Source organism: Python bivittatus, unplaced genomic scaffold (genome assembly GCF_059951505.1).
Source record: "Python bivittatus isolate LINGU-HERP-01145 unplaced genomic scaffold, Pbiv_v1 ctg000750_np1212, whole genome shotgun sequence".
NCBI lineage: Eukaryota > Metazoa > Chordata > Lepidosauria > Squamata > Pythonidae > Python > Python bivittatus.
In genome coordinates, this window is record NW_028277102.1 from 711,834 (window position 1) to 733,558 (window position 21,725).

At 44.6% G+C, this 21,725-nt stretch overlaps 1 protein-coding gene across 2 annotated transcripts in view; it reads left to right on the forward strand.

Moving 5' to 3' along the window:
• Window positions 1–21,725, forward strand: part of PRRC2A (proline rich coiled-coil 2A) — a 41,889-nt gene that overhangs the window by 6,215 nt on the left and 13,949 nt on the right. The window contains exons 2-15 of one of the 2 annotated variants that reach the window (XM_088128587.1): window positions 9,468–9,634; window positions 9,889–10,066; window positions 10,158–10,257; window positions 14,821–14,893; window positions 14,993–15,136; window positions 15,273–15,409; window positions 15,516–15,595; window positions 16,549–16,688; window positions 16,806–16,896; window positions 17,175–17,403; window positions 17,764–18,175; window positions 19,880–20,103; window positions 20,329–20,689; window positions 21,357–21,567. In XM_088128587.1, the coding sequence (XP_087984713.1) occupies window positions 9,523–9,634; window positions 9,889–10,066; window positions 10,158–10,257; window positions 14,821–14,893; window positions 14,993–15,136; window positions 15,273–15,409; window positions 15,516–15,595; window positions 16,549–16,688; window positions 16,806–16,896; window positions 17,175–17,403; window positions 17,764–18,175; window positions 19,880–20,103; window positions 20,329–20,689; window positions 21,357–21,567 (2,492 nt within the window). In that variant the 5' untranslated portion in view covers window positions 9,468–9,522. Of the gene's footprint in view, window positions 1–9,442; window positions 9,635–9,888; window positions 10,067–10,157; window positions 10,258–14,820; window positions 14,894–14,992; window positions 15,137–15,272; window positions 15,410–15,515; window positions 15,596–16,548; window positions 16,689–16,805; window positions 16,897–17,174; window positions 17,404–17,763; window positions 18,176–19,879; window positions 20,104–20,328; window positions 20,690–21,356; window positions 21,568–21,725 lie in introns of both variants that reach the window. The other variant, XM_088128588.1, reaches the window with a different exon arrangement.

The window sequence follows — 21,725 nt, forward strand, 5'->3', positions numbered from 1 at the left end:
AAGGAATAAAAAATTGAGAATAGGACTAAATGATTAGTTCTTGCAAAGGACTGATATAAGATCTCTCAAGGAGTGACATTTGCTGAAAACACCAAATAATTGAGAGTGGATAAAACCAAAAGGATCTATCCTACCTGAAGGATGCAGTATAAAAATTAAGAATTGAAAAAAAAGGTATCATTTTTCCCACATTCACAATCTTTACATTTCTGATTTTCTGTCACATTAATGAAGAGATTTGTAACTTTTGTTAGCAAAAAGAAATGGATTAAATAAAATACTTATATATCTCTAAAATGATGGCTGCATTTCAGCATAAGCAAATGTAAAATGCACATTGCTCCCCTCCCCCCAAAAAAACCCTTAATGCAGATACTCTGAAAGGAATCTAAGCTAGCAGTGACTGCGTAGGAAAAACAATATTGAGGTTCTGACAGATTTCTTGATTGTAAAATGATTCAATTTATGTGGCTGTTACGAGAAAAGCAAATTCCAAAATAAAGAATCTTTAGAAAACAAATGAAAAGTAAAACTGCCAATATCATAATGCTTTCAGAGAAAGTAATAGGTACAAGCAAGCATACTTTGAATATGGCAAACAATAGTGACGTCACATCTTAGGATATCATTGATCTGGAAAACGTGTATACTAGAAACCTGGGTCATCCCATGAGGGTAATTGGTAGGAGATTCAGGACCGCTAAAAGGAAGTATTTCTGCACTACCGCAAGAATGATGACCACCAACTTGGATAGTTTTAAAAGGGTATTAGACAAGTTCCTGGAGAATAAAGCTATTGGGCTACAGATGGCAGTTATATAGTATCTCCAGTGTAAGAAGCCATATGCCTCTCATTAGCAGTTGCTGCAGAGCACACATGAAAGAGCGTTCTTGCACTCCTGTGGCTGGAGGCCGCTACCAGAACAAATGCTGGATTAAATAGATCTAGTTTTGAGGTTTATTCTGATCCAACAGGGCTATTCTTTCTTGCCTGTGATATTTGAATGACAGTCAGAAACCCTAGTATTGAGATGCTGTGTGAGAATGTTAAATTGTTTTGGCTTCCCTGCCCACCCCCATCCCTATATTTTTCATGGTTGTGCATCTCTGTCTGCCAAAATCTAATCACCTGTGCTTTATCTTTGCTTTTTTTTTTTTTTTGCAGTAGTGTTTTGCAATACAGTATGCATTCCTTCTGCCTAGTTCATTCACAGCATAACTTTTACTTGCCAAAGATGAGCTGACCCCACAACCACCAATTTTTTATTTATTTATTTATCGTATTTATATAGCCGCCCATCTCGCACAAGGTGACTCTGGGTGGCGTGCAACAACTAATCAAATTGTTAAATTAGCAGGTGGTGGAGGAATAAAAAGTTAATATATGTTATTTTCATATTCCCAGATATCCTGGATATGATCCCAGATATATAATAGAATTTGGGCTTGAAAATCTGCATGTATTTTGTTTCTTGGTCCCGCTATGAGCTTTGGGTACTGAAAGAACAGGATGCAATATTGGGAATTAGCATTCCCAGACATGTACAGTTTGCTTAGTATGTAGTATGTTTGAGTTCATTCCTCCAATAATAGCAGCCAAAATAGAGCGACTTAAGGAGAATGTAAAGGACCTGGAAAAAAAAGAACAAGGAGTTTTGTGAAGTTGAAGTGATATTTTCAAAGTGCCAAATCACCATGAATACTAAAAAGTTATTTATGTAATAAAGGTTGAGCATTTGGAGAAATTCAGTTCCTAATATGGAAAATCAAGGAGGAGAGAGATTCAACTGCAGCAAGAACAGAAGCTCTTTTTGAGTTTATTTGCACTCATGGTAGCTGCATTCTGTGTGAATCCTTGGAATCTTCTCAAACCAGAAATTCTCTCGTATTCCATAAGTGTAGAGCTGAAGAAAATCTAGCTAGAATAGCTGCCATAGCTAACTCATCTTGTGAGTGCCAAGCGTAGCTGCTAATGTGACGGTGCTTCCATATTGATTAACAAGGGAGTGGCTTTGTTTATTTTCTTTTCAGTCACAAAAGTAGATGAAGCCCAATTTGTCAGCTGACCTTTGCACTCTTAAGTTTGGAGGAGGGATGTAACTTGATACAGTAGCTGCCCCCAAGCTTCTGAACTGTGTTTGTTGGTCAGCTGATTTGGGTACTACCAACTCTCTCCTGTGTGCTCCAGTTGCCCTTCCTGGTACTCCTGGCTAAAGAGCTCTCCCTACCCTCGTCCTTGCAGAAATATGATGACGACTCATTGAGAAAGAATGAGTCCCCTAGTTCAGTCCTGATGGTCCCCTAGTTCAGTCCTAGTATCTCTCAGTAGAAGTTGTAAGCTAAAATAACCTCTGCCTATGATCAGCTGCCATGGGCAGTAATCCTCCCTGGGCTAGGGAACCGGTTGCATTGTCTCCTATAAGACGTTATCTTACATTAGGACTGAATTCCACATAGTAGCAAGTTGGAAGGACCACTGTGAGTTTTAGTAGCTGAACTTGGTTAGCTGGATCACCTGACTCTACATAAGCCTGATAGGCTGATTGTCCCTACCCTGTTTCTTACTCACTGAGATTGCAATTGTCCATGCTGAATTCTTGCTGAGCAATATTCTTGCTGTTGAACTTGTTTTTGTTTTCAACTTGCTGTTGAACTTTGCAGGTGAAAGTTGAAACCTTTAGTGTCCCAGACAGACGCCTGGCCTCCTCTGCCCTCAGTCCTGCACCTGTTACTGAGCCCTTGTGCATCAATCCATCTCAATTCCCCGATCTTGGCTTCAGAGAGAAAACCAAGGGTGTGCCATTAAAGTGCACCATCAGGAACTTAGAGATAGCTAGAATTAAATGAGTTTTACATAAGGGATATATGTACTTGATGTGATGCAAACATTGTACAAAGTGCATGACATTTGCCTTTACAGAAAATTACCTATATTATCATAAGACAAACTGTAGATACAGAGATATTTGCTGTATTGTGCTAAGCCACTATGTCATGAAGTGTTGTAGGCAAGGTTGAGTTTTTTTCAACCAAATATGGTGCACACATTTTAATTGGTCACTTCTTGGTTGCCAGATTCTGTGGAATTAATGGGGTGTATGATTGCTTTTCTAATTTAATTTAAGTTTAGATTTTGAAGGTTTAGTAGCTGACAATTTAGACCTAAGTACAAATTTAAATATTTAATTTTGATTTCTTGTAATGTGGAGCTGTTTCCAGAAGCCAGGATCCATGTAGTTGACTTAAGACAAAGAATGGGATTGAGGATATTCTGTGTTGAGATTAAGGGCCTTCATATGTATGAGGGGGTACTGTTTAATTGTATTAAATGAAATATTGATGCTTTCTGTCATATCTTTAGTAGTTTGAGTTTACATGCATTTCCATACATGGAATCTCACTTGAATAGTGAACCACAGTCCAGTTGGAGAAATCCTGATCATTACATTTTGAGTGGATAATATAGTGTACAATGACTACTCGTTACATATATAATTATATATGGATTTTCTGTGGAGAAATTTAGATTCTCTGGATAGTTTTGTGTAAAGACACCATTACTAACATGACAGTCTTAAAGGAGGTTTACAGAATGAGAATTTATAGGCAGTATCCAGGAGGACCCGGGGGGGCAGTTTTGAAACTGGCCTTGGGATGCCAGTAAAAGTTTTACAAGCAGCTAATCATTTATTAGTTATTTATTAGCAAATAAGCACTTGAATTTGACAATCACACAGCTGAACTTTTCATAATCTTTAGGCCACAATGGAAAATACTGTAATAAAGTATCAGGAGGCAAGAATGTTACTAGGTATAATAAACGGTTACTTAATTTGTAGATCATTCTTGTTCTTATCTGAATAAAATAGCTACTATGGCTAATAAACCTCTCATAGGACTACTTTAGAGGTAAGGGAGCAGGTTTGATTATTATGAATAGATTTTCATGTATGAATGATCTATTTATCCATGTATCGCATAACATGGATTATCATGTATGGGTTTTTACTCTATTTAAGGTAACAGGGGTTATACTTCTGGGAATATTTGGTCCAGTCTATGGGTTAAACTGGGACAATTGTAGTTTCTAGGAATATAAAATGATTCCCAGTCATATTCAACGTCTTCCCTTTCTTAAGGCAAGACGGGTATCCCTATCCAATGGCTGTATAGATTTCATAAGTACAAAATATATTGCCTACAGCAAAGACACCAGTGTGAAATGTAAGCTGGGATAATCAGATAGCTCTTAAATTCTCTTAAAGTCTGGCTTCTCCCACAGAGGTGGATAGAATTGTCCAGTCTTGCTTATAGAATATCTTCCAGGCTCATATGTAGTAGCCTATACACAAAGAAAAAGTGATGGGTTTGCAGCATTGATAGGGTTGGACTGGATGACTTCCAGAATCAGTTTAGCTCTGATTCTTCTCAGAGGTTTTGTGAAGATGTGTGACAAAATGGTAATGCTGCACCAAAAAGATCTCAATCTATTTCCTCTGATTTGTGTACTTCAGGAGGAAAAATAGGAAAATAGCTAAATAATTAGGTTATGTATGTTTTGGGAAAATGGCCTCCTTTAATCTCCAACAAGGGATGGGTAATCCATTGGCTGAGTGCAGTCACTCAGCATCCCACAATGATACCACTGAAATTTTGTAGTAAAATAATTTTTAGGCCTGTATGTTTGTTTGGCAGTGGTTAAAAGCCACAGTAGAGTGGTTTGTCTCTGGGAGTAAGCCGACTCCCATTTGTACCCTAATCTCCTCAGCCAGAAAATGGGCTGAAGAAATCTGTGATACCCTTCTTAGTGACATCACAGCATCACTGGATGGCTGATTTGCACCCCTAGCTCTTACACATTGTCCATCCCTGGCAGGTATGTCTAATTCAAGTTTTGCTCTTTGGGTTATTTAGGAGTTTAAAGCAACAATTTAGTAGGCTAAGAGAGAAAAATTATTAATTATTAATAAAGCCTTGAACTGCAATGAGTAGTGCTTTATAGTTCACAGTGAAACTCAAATATATATAAACAGTATTCAGAAGGTTAAATAGTTCTTGTCTTTTTAATTGGAACCTTATGGATACTTTATACCAATGCTTATTTTATTCTTTAAGTGAGGTTCTCATGAGTAGAGTCTTTGATCAGGCTTATATGTGATCACCCAAGTTCCTAAGGAATGGGATACCAAAGAAACTACAGGTTGTTCTTGAGTTACAACCGTTTGTTTGCCACCATTTGAACTTATGACAGCACTGAATGAATGGGGGTTACAGCCAGTCCTTGGAGTTACAGCCATCCCAGCACCCCTGCAGTCACATTATCGCAATTTGGGCACTTGGTAACTGACTCACGCTTACAACCAGTTGCAGTGCCCTGTGATCACATGATCACCATTTGAGACCTTCCCTGCTGGCTTCCCCAGAAAGTCAATGGGGAAGCCAGCAAGGAAAGTTGCAAGTTGATGGGGTAAGTTCCCCTCATACCCTCCCCCCAGTCCCTATTTTCTTGTGCCAGCCAATTCACACACCCTCCCACAGCCTCCCTCACACCCGTGTCATGCCTCCCTTGTGCATCCCCTCACACCCTCCCTACCTAGCACCAGCCACTTACCTGCTTGCCAGCCTGCTTGCAAACCACATGGGATTTGCAACTTCCTGCTGGCTTCCCCACTGACTTGGTTGTGGGAAGCCAGCAGGAAGTTGCCTCACCTAATGACCATGGGATTCGCTTAACGATGACACCTGGGACTGCAGGGATTGCCATCGCTAAGCAATGTAGTTGCACTTTATGACCACATCACTTAGTGATGAAAATTCTGGCCTAATTGCTGTGGTAAGTCAAGGGCTACCTGTATCTTTTCTTTGTTATCAGTTGATACAATTGAAAATGTAAGGGCGCATTATTGAATGGCATTCCTACTTCCTTGAGTGTTTGACCCTGAAAGGAACAAGCAATTAACATACAATTTGTTTTGCTTAATTGTGAAACCAGTGTGTAAAGCTGATAGAAGGCATTTATAGACAGAGTTGTTGGTCAGTCTCCATTTTTCATGCCCCTTTCTTGGTTGCTTGTTTTTCCAACCTGGATGCACTTCTTCATGGAGATAATTGCTTTAATATGAGTTGATTATAAGTTGATTGAGAGGCCCTGGCTTTCGGCTGTTGCTGAACACCAGGTCAAACTGTAATAAAGCCGCCTCACCTGTGATTTAATCACAGATGAGAGAGCTGACCTGGTGTGTATTACCAAGTCCTGGCTGGGTCCGGAGGGGGATATTCCCGTCTCGGAAATGTGCCGAGCTGGATTTTAGGTGTGGCATCAGCTGGGACCCCAGGGCAGGGGCAGTGGTTTGGCAGTTGTCACCTGGGAGCCTCTTACAGCTTTCAGGGGTGCTGCTCCATAGGTTTCTGGATATGAAACCCTGTTCCTTAAGTTGGGATCATTTGGGACTGTTGCTACTGTACCAGCGTCCCTGCTGCATAGCAACCTTCCTGCCTGAGCTCCTTGACTCTGTCTCGGGTTTGGCAGTGGAATTCCCCAGGCTGATGGTCCTGGGGGATTTCAGTCTGCCTTCTCTGGGAGCAGAGTCTGAGGTGGCTCAGGAGTTCATAGCCACCACGACAGCCATGGACCTATCCCAGGTCTTCCAGGGCCTGACACATGACAGTGGTCACACACCTGATCTGGTTTTCCTGTTGGAGCAGTGGCAATATGATCTGAAGTTGGAGGAGCTCTCTGTAACTCCACTGTCATGGTCAGATCATGCCTGGTTGCCATGAGATTCTCTGGCACTGCCCCCTGTCGCAGGGAAACAGAGCATATTAGATAGGTCCACCTCTGGCAACTAATTTACCCTGATGGGTTCCAGAGAGAACTGGGGGTTATTCCTGATGGTCTGCTCCACTGTCCGACTGAGGCCTTGGTTGTTACTTGGAATGAGAGGATGGCTGAGACTTTGGATCAAATCGCGTCCATGTGACTCTCCTCTTTTGTGCATCCCGTTGCTTTCTGTGGTTTACGGAAGAGCTAAGGGAGATGAAACAGGAGAAGCGACATCTAGAGTTTCCACTGGATGTCAATGAGGGATCAAACGTGGGTGAGGGCCACTTTTAAGGCCTAGCTACTGGTGGTAAGGGTGACAAAGTGACAATACTTCACCCTTATTGCCTCTGTGGATAGCTTTGTTTAGGGTGACTTGAGGCCTCCTGGAAAAGGAGGACTCAGAAGTTCTCTTACAGGGCTGTGCAGAAGAATTTGCAAAGCATCTGTCAGACAAAATTGCTCGAATTTGTTCCCAATTAGACACCAGCTTCGGTACACGTCTGGTGGAGATGCCTGGGGCACAGTCTTCTCCAGTTTTCTGGTAATAGTTTGAACCTGTTGGACCTGAGGAAGTGTACAGGGTCCTTATGACTGTGAGCTCAGCCACTTGCTCCTTAAATCCATACCCTGGCTAGTTAAGGCTGCCTGGAGGGTGTTGTGTGGTTGGGTTGGGTTCTAGTGGTTAATTCATCCTTGAGAGAGGGAATCATTCCGGTGCCTCTTAAGGAGACTTTGGTCCGCCTCACTCTTCAAGAAGCCATCACTAGATCCTACCATACTGGACAATTTTTGCCCAGTATCTAATCTCTCTTTCTTAGGGAAGGTTGCAGAGAAGGTGGTTGCTCAGCAGCTTCAGTGGACCCTGGGTGAAGTGGATTATTTGGACTCCTTTCAGTCAGGATTCAAGCCTGGGTGTGGGACGGAAACTGCATTGGTCACACTTTTGCACGACCTCTGGTGAGAGCGGGACAGCAATAGTGCTTCTGTCCTTGCTCTCCTTGACCTCTTGGTGGCCTTCAATACTATCAACTATGGTATCCATCTGGATCGGCTCCATGGGTTGGAAGTGAGTGGCACAGTATTGAGCTGGTTCTCTTCCTTTCTATGGGGCCGATACCAGTCAGTGTTGATTGGGAATGAAAGGTCCTGCCTGCAGCCCCTACTATGTGGGTGCCGCAGGATTCGGTACTCTCTCCGCTCCTATTTAACATCTACGTGAAGCCACTGGGTGAGATATTTGTTGTCATGGGATGAGGTATCATCAGTGTGCTGGTGATACTGAATTATATATCTCTACCCCTGGAGAACTAAGCGATGCAGTTGTTGTCTTGTCCTGGTACCTGGCTATGGGGGGTCTGGATGGGGAACAACAGGCTTCAACTGAACTCAGGCAAGACTGAGTGGCTCTGGATTTTTCAGCCTTTTGGATCTGGTACTTTACCATCTTCGGTATTAGAAGGGGAGACACTACCCCAGAGAGACTCAGTGCACAATCTAGGGGTCCTTCTAGACTCAAGATTCCTGCTCAAAGAGCAGGTGGCAGTCATGGCTAGGAGGGTCTTTGCACAATGTTATGTTGTGCACCAGTTGCACCCTTTCCTGGACCTACTCACAGTCACTCGTGCCCTGGTCACCTCCAGAGTGGATTGTGTAATACACTCCACATGGGCTGTTCTTGAAGAGTATCTGGAAGCTTCAACTGGTGCGCAGACAGTTCTGTGTGCCTCTAGGATGGCACATGTCACACCTCTGTTCCATGAGCTGCACTGGTTGCCGGTCTGCTTCCAGGTGCAATTCAAGATGCTAGTTCTGACCTTTAAAGCGCTACATGGCCTGGGTCCAGGTTGTTTGAGGGACCACCTCTTCCTGATCACATCTTCCTGTTCCATCAGGTCCAGCAGGAGGGGTATGTTGTGGGTCTCGTCTGCTAAAGAATTCCATCTGACAGGGCCCAGACAATGTGCCTTTTCTGCTGCAGTTCCCACTCTCTGGAACATCATCCCCCGCAAGGTGAGGTTAGCCCCATCCCTGTTAGCCTTTTGGAAGGCCCTGAAAAAGTGGTTCTTCCAGCAACCTTGGGGATCCCATGGGGAGCCTCCGCGATGGTTGTATTGCGTTTAGATTGGATGTTTTCCCGCAATCTTGCTGCTGTTTATTTTTAAAGTGTTTCAATAGTTGTGAGATTATTTTAATTGTTAGTTGTACGCTGCCCAGAGTCACATTCAGTGAGATGGACAACCGTATAAATGTGTTCAGTAAATTAACTAATAAATTATGTTTCTCTCAAACGGATGTCAAAAATTGGACATCTCTTCATGACTAGTGTTTCCTTAGTGTTGTCTAAGGAAAAGCCTTGTGTCCAGTGTCAATTCAAGGGTATGTGGCACCCCTGAGCCACGATGACTGATTGCCATGTCCCATCGATGTGAAGATCCGCATTTTAGAATGATTCAGAAGGAAAGGCAACGTTGGTGCCCCTTAAGTTTGGCACCCTAGGCCAGTGCCAACTTGGCTGTAGCCTAAAACTGGCGCTGTCTATGTTAACTGGCTACTAAATTTAATAGCTACTGATTGATGGGAAAAGATGAAACCAACATTGCTGCATTTTCTTCCTCTTAGTCTCCCCCTTCCTCATCCAACATAGGCACGTTTCGCAGGGAGCCAGGAGGAACCATCGTACTCAATGACCTTACAGCGCAATGTCAGATCGTTTGGGGCAAACAGCAAAGGGGAAGGATGGAAAAAAGTATTCGTCGCTCAACCTGTTTGATACGTACAAGGGCAAGTCCTTAGAGATCCAGAAACCCACAGGTAAAATGGCCAATGTGTATCCGGGTGGTCCTTCCAAGTCCTGTTCTCAAAGGAGAAGGCAGTTGCCATGATGAACGTGCTCTATCTCTGATCCTCTGATGGTACTCGCAGCGCCCTGAGCAGTTGTCCTTTCCCTTCACCTGTTAACTGGGGATTGACAAGAAACCAGTTGACAATTGGTGTGAATCCATAAAGTCAGTAGCTCAAAGGGGTCTCAGGACTGTATTTAACCTTTGAAATCCTGTTTCCTGCAGTAACCCCCCGCCATGGCTTGCAGAGTCTCGGTAAGGTTGCCATTGCCCGACGCATGCCACCCCCTGCAAATCTGCCAAGCTTAAAAGCAGAGAACAAAGGCAATGACCCCAACGTCTCACTAGTGCCGAAAGACGGGACAGGATGGGCAAGCAAGCAGGAACAGCCAGACCCAAAGAGGTAGGGCAGAACGGATGCTATTGGGGTGTCTGTGCACATTTTCAAGCTTACACTGTTTAACTTTTCATTTATGGGCCTTTTTTGCCTCTAGTACCGATGCCTCGACAGCTCAGCCGCCGGAATCGCAGTCACCGCCGGCTTCACAGACGTCTGCCTCAAACCAGCCGAAACGACCCCCAACAGCCCCCGAGGTAAATCTGGGGCAAGAATGGGGGACTGGAAATGCCCAGACAGACTGCCCCCTTTTCCTCTGGACAGTTGTGTGTAACTAGTTGTAGCCTACATCTGGCAAAAATAGATCTAGGATTTCTTGGTCTAGCCTCTTTTTTCTTACCAATTATTCCTCAGTCTGTCCCTCCTTGGTACATCATGAATGACTCTTTTTGTCATTCAGTGGTCCATCATGCAGTCACTCTCCTCTTCCTTCCCTGGGAGGCAGTTATTTGTCAGAAAAAAAGACTTGGCCAAGACTGGATTAAAAGCAGTTCCTGCAACTTCTGCCTCCCTAAAGACTGAGTGTAAGTTTTGGCAGGCGTATACTTCTACATTCTGCCTTGGTGATAATTTTGGCGTGCCCTTGGGAGCATGGGGCTACAGCTCTCACCTCAGCCAGCCATCCTGGGCTTATAGAAGACTTAGGTAGGAGACATGTCTTTTCTATAAAAAATCTGGCTGTGCTATAACTGACTTGAGAAAGAATGCAATACCAGGAATGTACCAAATTGACTGGTTTAGGAACCTAACATTCTGGAAAACAGGATTTCTCCAACATTCATTTCCCCCTCTGGCCTACGTGATCTCCTCCAAACCATGCTGTTCTGGGGGTGGTTTGGCAGTTTCTGGAAGTAAATCCTCTGAACTGGAAGGAACTGCTGATCCAGCTGCATAACAGGTTTGTTTCCTCCAGAATGCGACACCAAGCACACCTCAAGCTGCTTCCGGTTTAGAAGATACACTTTGGGAAGCTGCACAGTACTGTATAGCCCAGAGGGGCAACAAAATGTTCTGGGGTTCTTCTGAGCATGCTATTCCTCAGTCATTGAGTCTCCACATCCCTACGCAGGGCTATTGAACAATTCATTGGCATCAGACGTGTGAGCTTAGAGATCATTTCTCCCGTTGTTCGTGGTGCAATTGCAAGAAAGATAAGGGATTTTTTACTTCATTTTTCCCCCTCCAGAGGTGCCTTCTCTTCTGTTGTACCTGCCAAAAGCTTAAAAGATTCTGGGGGCTTTGAATGTAAAGGGCATCGCTAAAAGTTATTCCAGCTTTTGCAAAGTATGTAGAACTCCCAATAAACCAGCAGGAGCAAAGGTGGAAAAAGATGTCAGTGGTAGAAAAAGTTGATCAGTAGATTTGCATTTTCTTATTGACCATTGGAACCCTGCAGAACAAGATATCTCCTCCAAACCAGCAGATAGAAGATCCAGTTAGACTTGACAGCATCTCCCAAATGCATCTATTCCTTTAAGAGGAACCACAGAGTGTACACGATGTAGGCTTTGCATTTCCTTCCACAGTCTTTTTGCATTGGAGATTTATAGAAGGTGGCCATATTTCAGTAGGACTTTTTTTATTGCACCCTGCTCTGATAACAAAAGAGCAGCTAAGCATGGCAAGCTGTTCTTACCTCAGTCCCGATGGTACAGGTTGGTTCCTATGTAGGTTCATTCTAGAATAAAACCATTGTACTTAGACTTCGGTGTACTAGGCAGAATAAACCACTTAACTTTGGGATTTTATGAAAGGGTGATTTTTGATTTGGGGGTGCTAGCACTGTTTTCAGTTGTTAATAGACATCAGTTATTTTCGGCTCATTTAAGTGGGTCTTGAGGCTAGAAAGGCTGAGAGAAACTATGATCATAGCAGTTTCAACTTGCTTATTTTCTAACCATATTAATCACAATGTTGACAACATTAAGTGTGGCTTGGCTTGGCTTGGCTTGGCTTGGTATAGTATAGTATGTTTACCCATATGTTGTGAATTGTAATATATGGCTGATGGCTTAGCATTGTCCTTGAGTCATACTGCTGCATCTTCCTGTGTAAACTTATTTAAAATAAATAATGGTTTAACATTATTTCAAGAAGACAGTCAAGGAAAAGCAGTAGAAGGGACACTGGGGGAAGAGACTAAAGCTGAAGTTCTTGATTTTAAGTGAAACTAAAACCAAGTATTCAAAAATGTATATTGGATTTCAGAAAAGTGAATTTTAATACATTCAGAGCAATGGTAAGTGGGATTGTGTGGTTCTGTGTGGGAAAAGAAGCTCAAGGTGGATAAAGATAAAGGGTCCTTTCAAACAACCTTGGCTTCTGGTGACTATATGAACAAGTCCATGTAATTGCTTGGCAATGATACAAAAATGGTTGCCACTAACTTCTGGGAAGTTTCTTTCCACTTTCCCAGTCACACCAGCATATTGGGGAAGATTGCTGTATTGCTATCTGAGAGAGAGCATGAGTGAGAGTTTCTAGAAAAAGAGGTGTTAAAAAGCCAATCGCAAACAATACCAGTAAGGGAAAAATGGAGGACAACAGAAGAAGCCAGTATGACTACATTAAAAAAGCTTAGTGAAAAACTGGAAACAAACAAACAAGAAAACCCTCAAAAACACAAGAAGGCATATAGAAACATGTTCAGGAATACTCTTCTTTAAACAGATTAAAATCTCCAGGATCAGTGAATTGCATCCTAGGATATTGAAAGAAGTAGCCAGCACTGTGTGTATTATCTCTGAGATACGTTAGAGCAATGTTTGCCAGCTGGGGAATTCTGGGAGTTGAAGTCCACCCATCTTAAAGTTGCCAAGGTTGGGAAACACTGTGTTAGAGACATGCTCCGTAACTAGAAAAGAGCCACTGTTCCCATCTTCAAAAAGAGTACCTCGGGAGCTATGGACCAGTCAGTGTAATGTTGGCGCTTGTGAAGATTCTGGAGCAGATCATGCCAACATCACCCCTTAAGAAAAATGTAGTAACTTCTGGAAGTATGATTTGTCATGAGCAAACCTTGCTAGACACATCTTAGTTTTTGATAATGAACTTTTGTAATACATTGTAGGGATAGTATAAATGTAAAATATTTTGATTTTAGCAAAGCATTCCATTAGATAGAGGGAATGGATATTGTATTTGTAAATGGCATAAGATATGGTGGAATAGCATGTATTCTATAAGTCAAAAATAAAATTCAGAATGATTTTGATAGCTTAAAAATTGGCTGAAAATAGCAGGATGATTTTTAACACAAATGCAAAGTTCTTCACTAAGGAAACAAAGCAAATAACAGGTATGGAAGTGAGATGGCTGTAATATTTATGAATAATAGTTCACAAACTGAATGAGCCAGCAGTATGATGTAGCTGAAAAAAAGGGGCAAATCCAGCTTTAATTTGCATCAGTAGAATAGTATTTTTTTAAATCATGGAAAAGAATCGATTTACTTCATTCTATATGGACCCCACTTTGAACATATTGTTCAATTCTGGGCACCACTTAATTTAGATAAACTGGAACAGTTTCAGAAAAGGGCAGCAAAGATTATCATTCCTATGAAGAGAGGTGTTTAAAGACAATGTTTTGCTTTGAGAAGACAAGTGAAAAGGGTGCCTGGATAGCACGTTTCAAATACCTGAAAGGTATCACAAAGCAGAAGGTCAGTACTGTTTCTGTTGTGGGGGTCATCAGATAAAGGATTAATGTTAAATTAATAACCCAAACAACATTATTACTGTTGTTGTTACTTTGCACCCAGTGATCAAACGTAACCCCTCAAAGCTGTTTGAACAAGCTGTGTCATATCAGCTGTCCAGAAGGTCAAAAGCAAAGGCACCGTCCAGTGGGATTGGTACCACAGCCTCTTTCTCTCTCTGACCCCCGAATCTCCTGCAGGGCATGTACACAAGCCATGTAGGACTAGGAAATCAAAATCAACACTTTGGATTGGACCTAGAAGCCTGTTGGCAACCAGTGCAGAGCCTGTAGCCCCGCTTAACGTGCATGTAGCGACTCCGCCTGCCAAAAGATGAGCTGCACCATTTTGTCCCAAATGCAGCTGCTGAGTACGTTTCAGAGGTAGCCCTACGTAGAGCACGTTACAGCAACTTATACGGGAGATGATAGTGATGCAGACAAACCATAACAGCCTGATTCATGTGTAGGGTGGGGCAATAATGAGCGTGTTTGCACGTCGTACAAGCAAAAAACATTAGGTGCCTGGTTATGTCTGAATGGCTATGGTTTGTTAAACAAAAGCTTCTGATCTGTGTGTGCAGTTGCCCCAGAGAATGAGGAGTTGTGCATAAGCCTGAATCGTATTCTTGTTAAAGTGAATGTAGTTTAGTGTTGTGTCTAAACAATGCTCACATATATGAGTTTTTCAGTAACCATTGCAAGGGGAAAGAATGCTTGTGTAATAACTCCTGAACAATTCTAACCTTCACTCTTCTGCTTTCTAGACCTTTTTTAGCCCATCAGTTTTCTATTTAACCATGATATTAGAAAGTTTATTGTCTTGAAGGAATGGGTATGATCTTCTACCTCACCCTTTCCCAACCAATTAATCCTGAACTCTCAAAATCCCATGCTGGCTAGCAATATGGCAGTTGACGTCCATCACTGAACTGACACTTTAGGGAAGATTGGCCTAGACTCTGGGATCTCTGGTTACCTATATTCTTGAGACCCCTGGATAATTGGAAGCCATCAAGATTTTTTTAGTTAATGTTTCTCATCCTGTCCCCTTCTTTCAGAATCCCCCTACGGTAGCAAGCGGGGTAAAGTCCTGGGCACAGGCCAGCGTTACCCATGGAGCACAAGGAGATGGTAAGTTGTATCCCAACTCATGCGAGTAAAGCACAACAATTTTTTGTGAGATGGAGCAATCTTGCAAGACAGTCTCTGTTGTCTTTCTCTGATGTCAAGGTGGAAAGGGATCAAGCCTACTGTCGCGATTCTCTCGCGAGGAATTTCCGACCCTGCAGGCGGCTGGCGACCAGGACAAAGCTGGCAAAGAAAAGGACACTACCGATGCGTCGTATGGGCCCGGACCAAACCTCCGCCCCCAAAGTGAGTGACTGTTGCTTCTGGGGTCTGGGGCAAAGGAGCATCTTCCTCTGTAAACCATTCCATTCATTGGAATTTCTTTCGGGAGGCTTTTCCCATTCTTCCCGTTTATTTCCCTCCTCCGATAAATCTCTTGCAGACGCAACCAGTTGGCGGGATGGAGGTGGGCGGGGCACTGACGGGGAGCTGGTGCCAGAGGATGGACGAGCTGGTGTCAGCATGCAGCCCAGCGTCCCGCCTCAATTCCCTCCCTACCGGGGGATGATGCCGCCATTTGTAAGTATATTGTGGAAGAAGATGAGCCCTTTTTTCTTCGTTAGAAATCTCGGGTGGGCAGGGGAGGAGTTCTCCAGTAACAAATTCCTTCTCTATCCAATTGTAGATGTATCCCCCATATCTCCCGTTCCCGCCTCCATATGGGCCACAGGGACCTTACCGCTACCCCACAGCAGAGGCACAGAGGTAAATCAGAGGTTGATTGGGAGGGTTGTGTGTGGGTAAGCGGTCAGCAGATGTGGCTTCAGGAGGACATCTGCTCTCCAGCAGAAGCAAACGTGAAATTCTTGAAATGTTTGTGGTATAATATTAGGGTCTGATAAAGGGACTCTAAAACTGTTTAGACCAGTGTTTCTCAACCTTGGCCACTTTAAGATATGTGGACTTCAACTCCCAGAATTCCCTAGCCAGCCATGCTGGCTGGGGAATTCTGGGAGTTGAAGTCCACATATCTTAAAGTGGCCAAGGTTGAGAAACACTGGTTTAGACCATTTGACTGAAGTATTTTGAGTTTCAGGAATAGTTAAGGCAGATGAAGACATCATTATGGTAAAGTTCGTATCTTTCAGAGAGAAAAAGCTAGATATGGTTGTTAATAGAGAAGTGAAAGTCATGTACAGCTATTGAGATCCAGAATGAAAAAAGTGTTTCAGAGGGGACACAAGGGCACTTGGTGCATCTGTAGGTGTTTTGTTAAATAAGCTTCCCCTTTTGCTGGGTTCACGTGGCAGCCACACAGTTCTAGGAAAGACACATGATTCAGTTAAGGAAACACACTTCCCTATTTTCTTACTTTGCTCCCAGTATCCACAATCATATATACACAGCCGGGTATCCAACACTTAAATGCCAAAGAAAGGGAGTCAGAGGTAATTCTAAATTAGTAGAATTCACAGTTCTACTGTCTGGCTGCAAATGCTTCTGTGTAAGGCACAATATGGTCTGGCAGCTACTGCGCTAGAAATGAATCTGGGTTGTTTCTCCCCTGTGTGGACCAGAGAACATCTGAGCTCAGATACTGTTGGATACTCTTCGACTTTTGGATCCCTCTTGTGGGTTTAAGACAATGTCATTTGGTTAGCTAGTAGGAGAAAACAGATCTGGAGCTTCAGCTCTCTTGCTGTTTCTTTCCTTCTCAGGTTCCAGCGGCTCTCAGGGCCTCGCCCCTCCCAACCTCCATTGCGCACGTCAGAGCCCGTAAGCCGGCCACCCGTCCTCAAGCAGGATGACCTAAAAGAATTTGATGAATTGGACCAGGAAAATGATGAGGGCTGGGCAGGTAAACTGGAGGACAGGATCACCTAATCCTTGCTGGATTATGCACTTTGTTTCCACCCTCCAGGGATGCTAGCATTTCAGGTCAGTCTGATTACCTCTCCCCCTCCTCCCCTGCCAGGAGCCCACGAAGAAGTGGACTACACTGAGAAGCTAAAATTCAGTGATGAAGAAGACGGGAAAGAGTCTGATGAAGAAACTACTGAAAGCCGGTAAGAATTGGGCAGTGAAGTAACCGATTGCACGGATCTTCCTATGCACTGGGCCCCTGGGCTATCAGTTCTGCAGGAAAGAGAGCCCAAAAAAGTGCCCCTACTCCTGCAACACTCTGGAGGTGCAGCCCTCGGCCCTGTGAAATCCAAGGAGAACAGCAGCTGCATCTCCAGGGTACCTGAGTCAAAGCTATTCTTGTTTCTGGTTGCCCCAGCTCCGAACAGCGTGCACAGAATCCCCAAAGCTCTGCTTCACTGCTCCTTCTGTCTCTTCTTAGTAATGACGAAGCTTCTGGTCCTGAAAACCAGTCATCAGGCGCAGAGACAAAGAAGGCTGGAACTCCAAAAGAGGATCAATCTCTTGTGAAAACAGCCTGGGCTGAAAACGCACGTCCCTCAGAGGGCGCCAAAGACCTGCCACCGCCTACCCCTGCCGTCCGGCCTCCACCGCCCCCACCACCTCCACCGCCCAACCGGGGCAACTGGGGCCAGCCCAACGATTTCCCGGTGAGTCCGTTGAGGCTGGGAAATGTGGTGGTAGATGAGGGTTGGCCATTGCCGCTCAAGTGATCAGGAGCATAGAGACATTAGATTGTGCTTCTGAATTAAACCAAAGGGTGTAAATTATGGGAAAACACTAAGGAGAAGCAGCTAGTTTGTTGCTGCCTTATCGTGCAACAAGGCAAGGGCTGCCTTTCACGTAAATAGCATGATGAGGGGCTTAAGCGACTTGCATGTGAAACCTCTGACAATTGAATTTCCATTGCGGTGCTTCATTAGGAATGGTCCCATCCAAGGCTTGGGCTGTATAGCTTCCCAATTTCGTTAAGGGAGCAGCTTTGAGTTGAGACCATTTTTTCCCTCCAGGACCGCCCACTGCGGCCACTTCCTCCCGAGGACGAGGATGAAGCTTGGCGCCAGCGCCGAAAGCAGTCATCGTCCGAGATCTCTGCTGCGGTGGAGCGTGCCCGACGTCGGCGGGAGGAGGAGGAGCGGCGCATGCAGGAGGAACGGCGAGCTGCCTGCGCCGAGAAGCTCAAGCGACTGGATGAGAAATTTGGCGCCCCTGACAAGCGCCTTAAGCCAGAACCTGCCAAGGAGCCTCCTGCTCCTCCTCCGCCTCCCACCCCGGTGCCCCCCAACCCGTTGGCTGCCCCGGGCTCCCCGGAAGAAAAAAAAGAGGAGCCGGTTTTAGCCAGCAAACCTCGCAACGCTGCTGCCTGTGGCAGTGGCAGCAGCAGCAGCAGCAATGGGAGCAACTTGGACTCAACTGTGCTTGGTAACTTTTTGTTTGTATTAGCATTAGAAAATTATATCTGAGAGGCTAGCCAAAGAGTCAGCAAAATTGCAGTTATGTCATAAGGCGTACACAAAATGAAAAGAAAAGTGTTCGCTTTCGAATTGGAAACAAGCATATTCCAGCAGTTCTGTTTTGGGTCAGCCCCAGTTCAGCAGAAATAAAACATGGAGCATTTCGGTTGTTTTAAGTTTCAGATTAAGTAAAATCCAGGCAGTGAGTAGAGCAAGGCTGGTGCATGTCCTTCGCACTCTCCTCTCTTCCCCTCAGCATCTGCCATAATGGTTATAGCCCACTGACCATCCTCCCTCCCCCAGTCTTTCCAGTGCTTTCCTTCTGTCCCCTCAGCTGCCACCAGTATCGCATGCAGCATATCTCATTGCCTCCCTGCCCCCACATCTTCCCAGCAGCTCCCATTCCCTCCCTCTTGTAGGAGAACATTGGCTGTGTTTCAGAATGCATTCTGAGTTAGCTTCCGTAAGCAAGAGGACTCCACAGGCTTAGCCCACATCAGCTGAAAGCATGATCCAGAGCGGCCATCCACAACCTGGCATCTTTTAGTGTGTTGGACTACATCCTACACCATCCCCAGCTAGTATGACCATGCTTTAGGATTTTAAATGCACATAGAGGGTTCCAGGTTGGGTAATACTGTAGAAGAGGTCTTCAGAACCTTTTGCAATGCATTGGAGGTGCTACCTAGTCACAGAAATAATGGAAGGCATTATCAATAAATCTTTTCTGTTGTTTGCTGAGGAGACAAAAGAAATAGGAAAGGTTCCTCAGATTTTGATTGTAGGCACATAACTGACTTGAGAAGAAAAGTCTGCTTTTTTTTTCTGATACTCTCATTTTTTGCGTATGAATTCTCCCCAATTTTTTTTTTAAAAAACTCTAAACTCCAATTGTGACCTATTTCTGGCTGCACTAGGCAGTTGCAGGCTGAGGGAACAGGATTACATTCTACTTAAATTTGAACATCTACAAACCATCCTGCATCAAAAGGTACTGAATGAAAAATATACATGTAGTCCTTGCTTAACAACTGTTTGTTTAGCAACCATTTGAAGTTACAATGGTGCTAAACAATATGACTTATGACCGGTGTCCAAAGTTACGACCGTCGCAATCCAGGCACTTGGCAACCAGCTTGCACTTATGATGGTTGCAATGTCCCGGGGTCATATGATCGCCATTTGTAACCTTCCCAGCTGGCTTCCAGCAAGCAAAATCAATGGGGAACTGTGTGATTCACCTAATGACTGCATGATTCGCTTAATGACCCCTGCAAAAAAGGTCATAAAATTGTGTCTGATCACGTGATGATTCACTTAATGATCACATCACTTAGCGACCTAAATTCCAGTTCCAGTTGTGGTTGTTAAGCGAGAACTACCTGTAACATCAAATGGCCAATCACAAACCACTGATATGATCAAGATTTAAATGGAATAAAAATTCAGTAGTAGGGGAGACAGTCTACAACCCCATAACAGGGAAAGCTCTTTTCTTATTTGTTGTAAGTGAGAAAGGTATGTTGAAAAGATTCTTCCTGGAAGATTTTGAGATGTGGAAGCCTAGTAGAGAGAAAGGTGTGTTCAGGAACATAAGCTTTCAGGACCCTACAGGTCAATGTGGAGGAGACTCCAGCTCATTTCCTGTCTTTCCCATCTTGTGGCATCACAGCTGAACCACCTCTGGCTCCTCCCCCTCCTCCCAAGGAAGTTCCCGAAGTAAGGGAAGAGCAACCAGCCTTATCTGGACCTGTCCTTCCAGCAGCTCCCATCTCTGCCAAGGTGGAGTCCAAGGGAGAGACAGTTCTTCCAGCTCGCCAGCCAATTCCAGCTCAGACTCTTGGCTACTCAAAATACCAGAAGTCGTTACCGCCTCGATTCCAGCGGCAACAGCAGGTACAGTATGAGATGTCCAGAGTTGACAAACAAGAGGGTTCATTGGGAAGATGGAAAGCAGCAAGTAGAATTTGTTGGGTTGAGTTCAGATTAGGGTTTGGCACCTGCTGATGTCCTCGCAGCTACTGAAGCAGCATATCTACAATTGCTTGTGCAAGTGAGGGCTCTGGTTAGGAGCAGTTGTTGAGGGCTGTGTAGTAAAAGATGCTCTCACCACCCTCTCAGGAGCAGTTGCTAAAACAGCAGCAGCAATGGCAGCAGCAACAGCAGCAACAAAGCCAGGTCCAGCCTCCGTTGTCTTCCTCTACCCAGCAGCAGGCAACAGGTGTTCCTCTGGCTCCTATGGGCCCGTCGGGCAACGTTCATCCTCAGGCAGGGCCACCCGGACAGCAGCAGCCCTCGGCACCCCCTCCGGCACAGCAGGCTCCACCCAAAGGCATGTACCCAGGCTCCATTGGGCGGCCACCGCCAATGCCCCAAATAAACTTTGACCCTCGCTGGATGATGATCCCGCCTTACATGGACCCACGCATGATGCAGGGCCGGCCTCCTATGGATTTTTATCCTCCTGGTGTACACCCCTCTGGTAAGTACTGGAGAAGCAAATAGAGTGGTACCTCAGTTCACGAATTTAATTCGTTCCACGACTCTGGTCACGAACCGAATTGGTCATGAATCGAATCAAATTTTCCCATAAGGTTCAATGTAAATACGGTTAATCCGTTCTGACCCCTATGAATGTGGTTGCAAACTGATTTTGGTCGCCAACCGAATCAAATTTTCCCATAAGGTTCAATGTAAATACAGTTAATCCATTCTGAACCATATGTATTTTTTTTTAAACCACAAAAATATGAAACAAAGTACAGTACAGTATGAAGAGAGAGAACACTAACCTTGCTTGAGGCGACTTCTGGCGTGGAGGACAGGAAGGCGGGTGGGGAGGCGGTTATTGTTTGGAGGGAGAGTCCCCCTCCCTACAGGAAGCCACGACCACATGTCACAGCAGGGAAAATGGCCACGGGTCATGTTTGTCACCCGATGCAGAGTTCGCGAACGGAAGCAAAATTTTGCAAACAGTGCTGTTCGTGAACTGAATTGTTCGTGAACAGAAGCGTTCATGAACTGAGGTATTACTGTACCAATTTGTAGCTAAGCTCATCAGCTAACCCAATGGGAGATGGATTTAGAAGACTGCACAGGGAGTTAGATCTGATTTCTGGATGCGTGCTGCCCTTCTTTCTCTCCCTCAGGTCTTCTGCCCCGTGAGCGATCAGACAGTGGGGGCTCAAACTCAGAGCAGTTTGACCGCCATCCTCCCATCCTTCGAGAGCGTGGCACCCCGCCTGTTGATCCCAAGCTCGCCTGGGCTGGAGATGTCTTCCCCAGTGCCCCCTCTAGTGTTGACTCACGGCCTCCGGCAGCATCTCTTCGGCAGCAGGATGAAGAGGAGAAAGGCTTAAGGTGAGGAACCTTTAGAAGATTTTTGGGCTGCTTGGATGCGGGAATGAGAAGAAGGGTAAACGAATAGCCCCGTCTCGATCTAATGGGTCTGTTTTTCTTATTGGAACCACATCAGCAAATGTGGTCCTGTTGAATGATGAAGGGGAGCCAAGTTTATA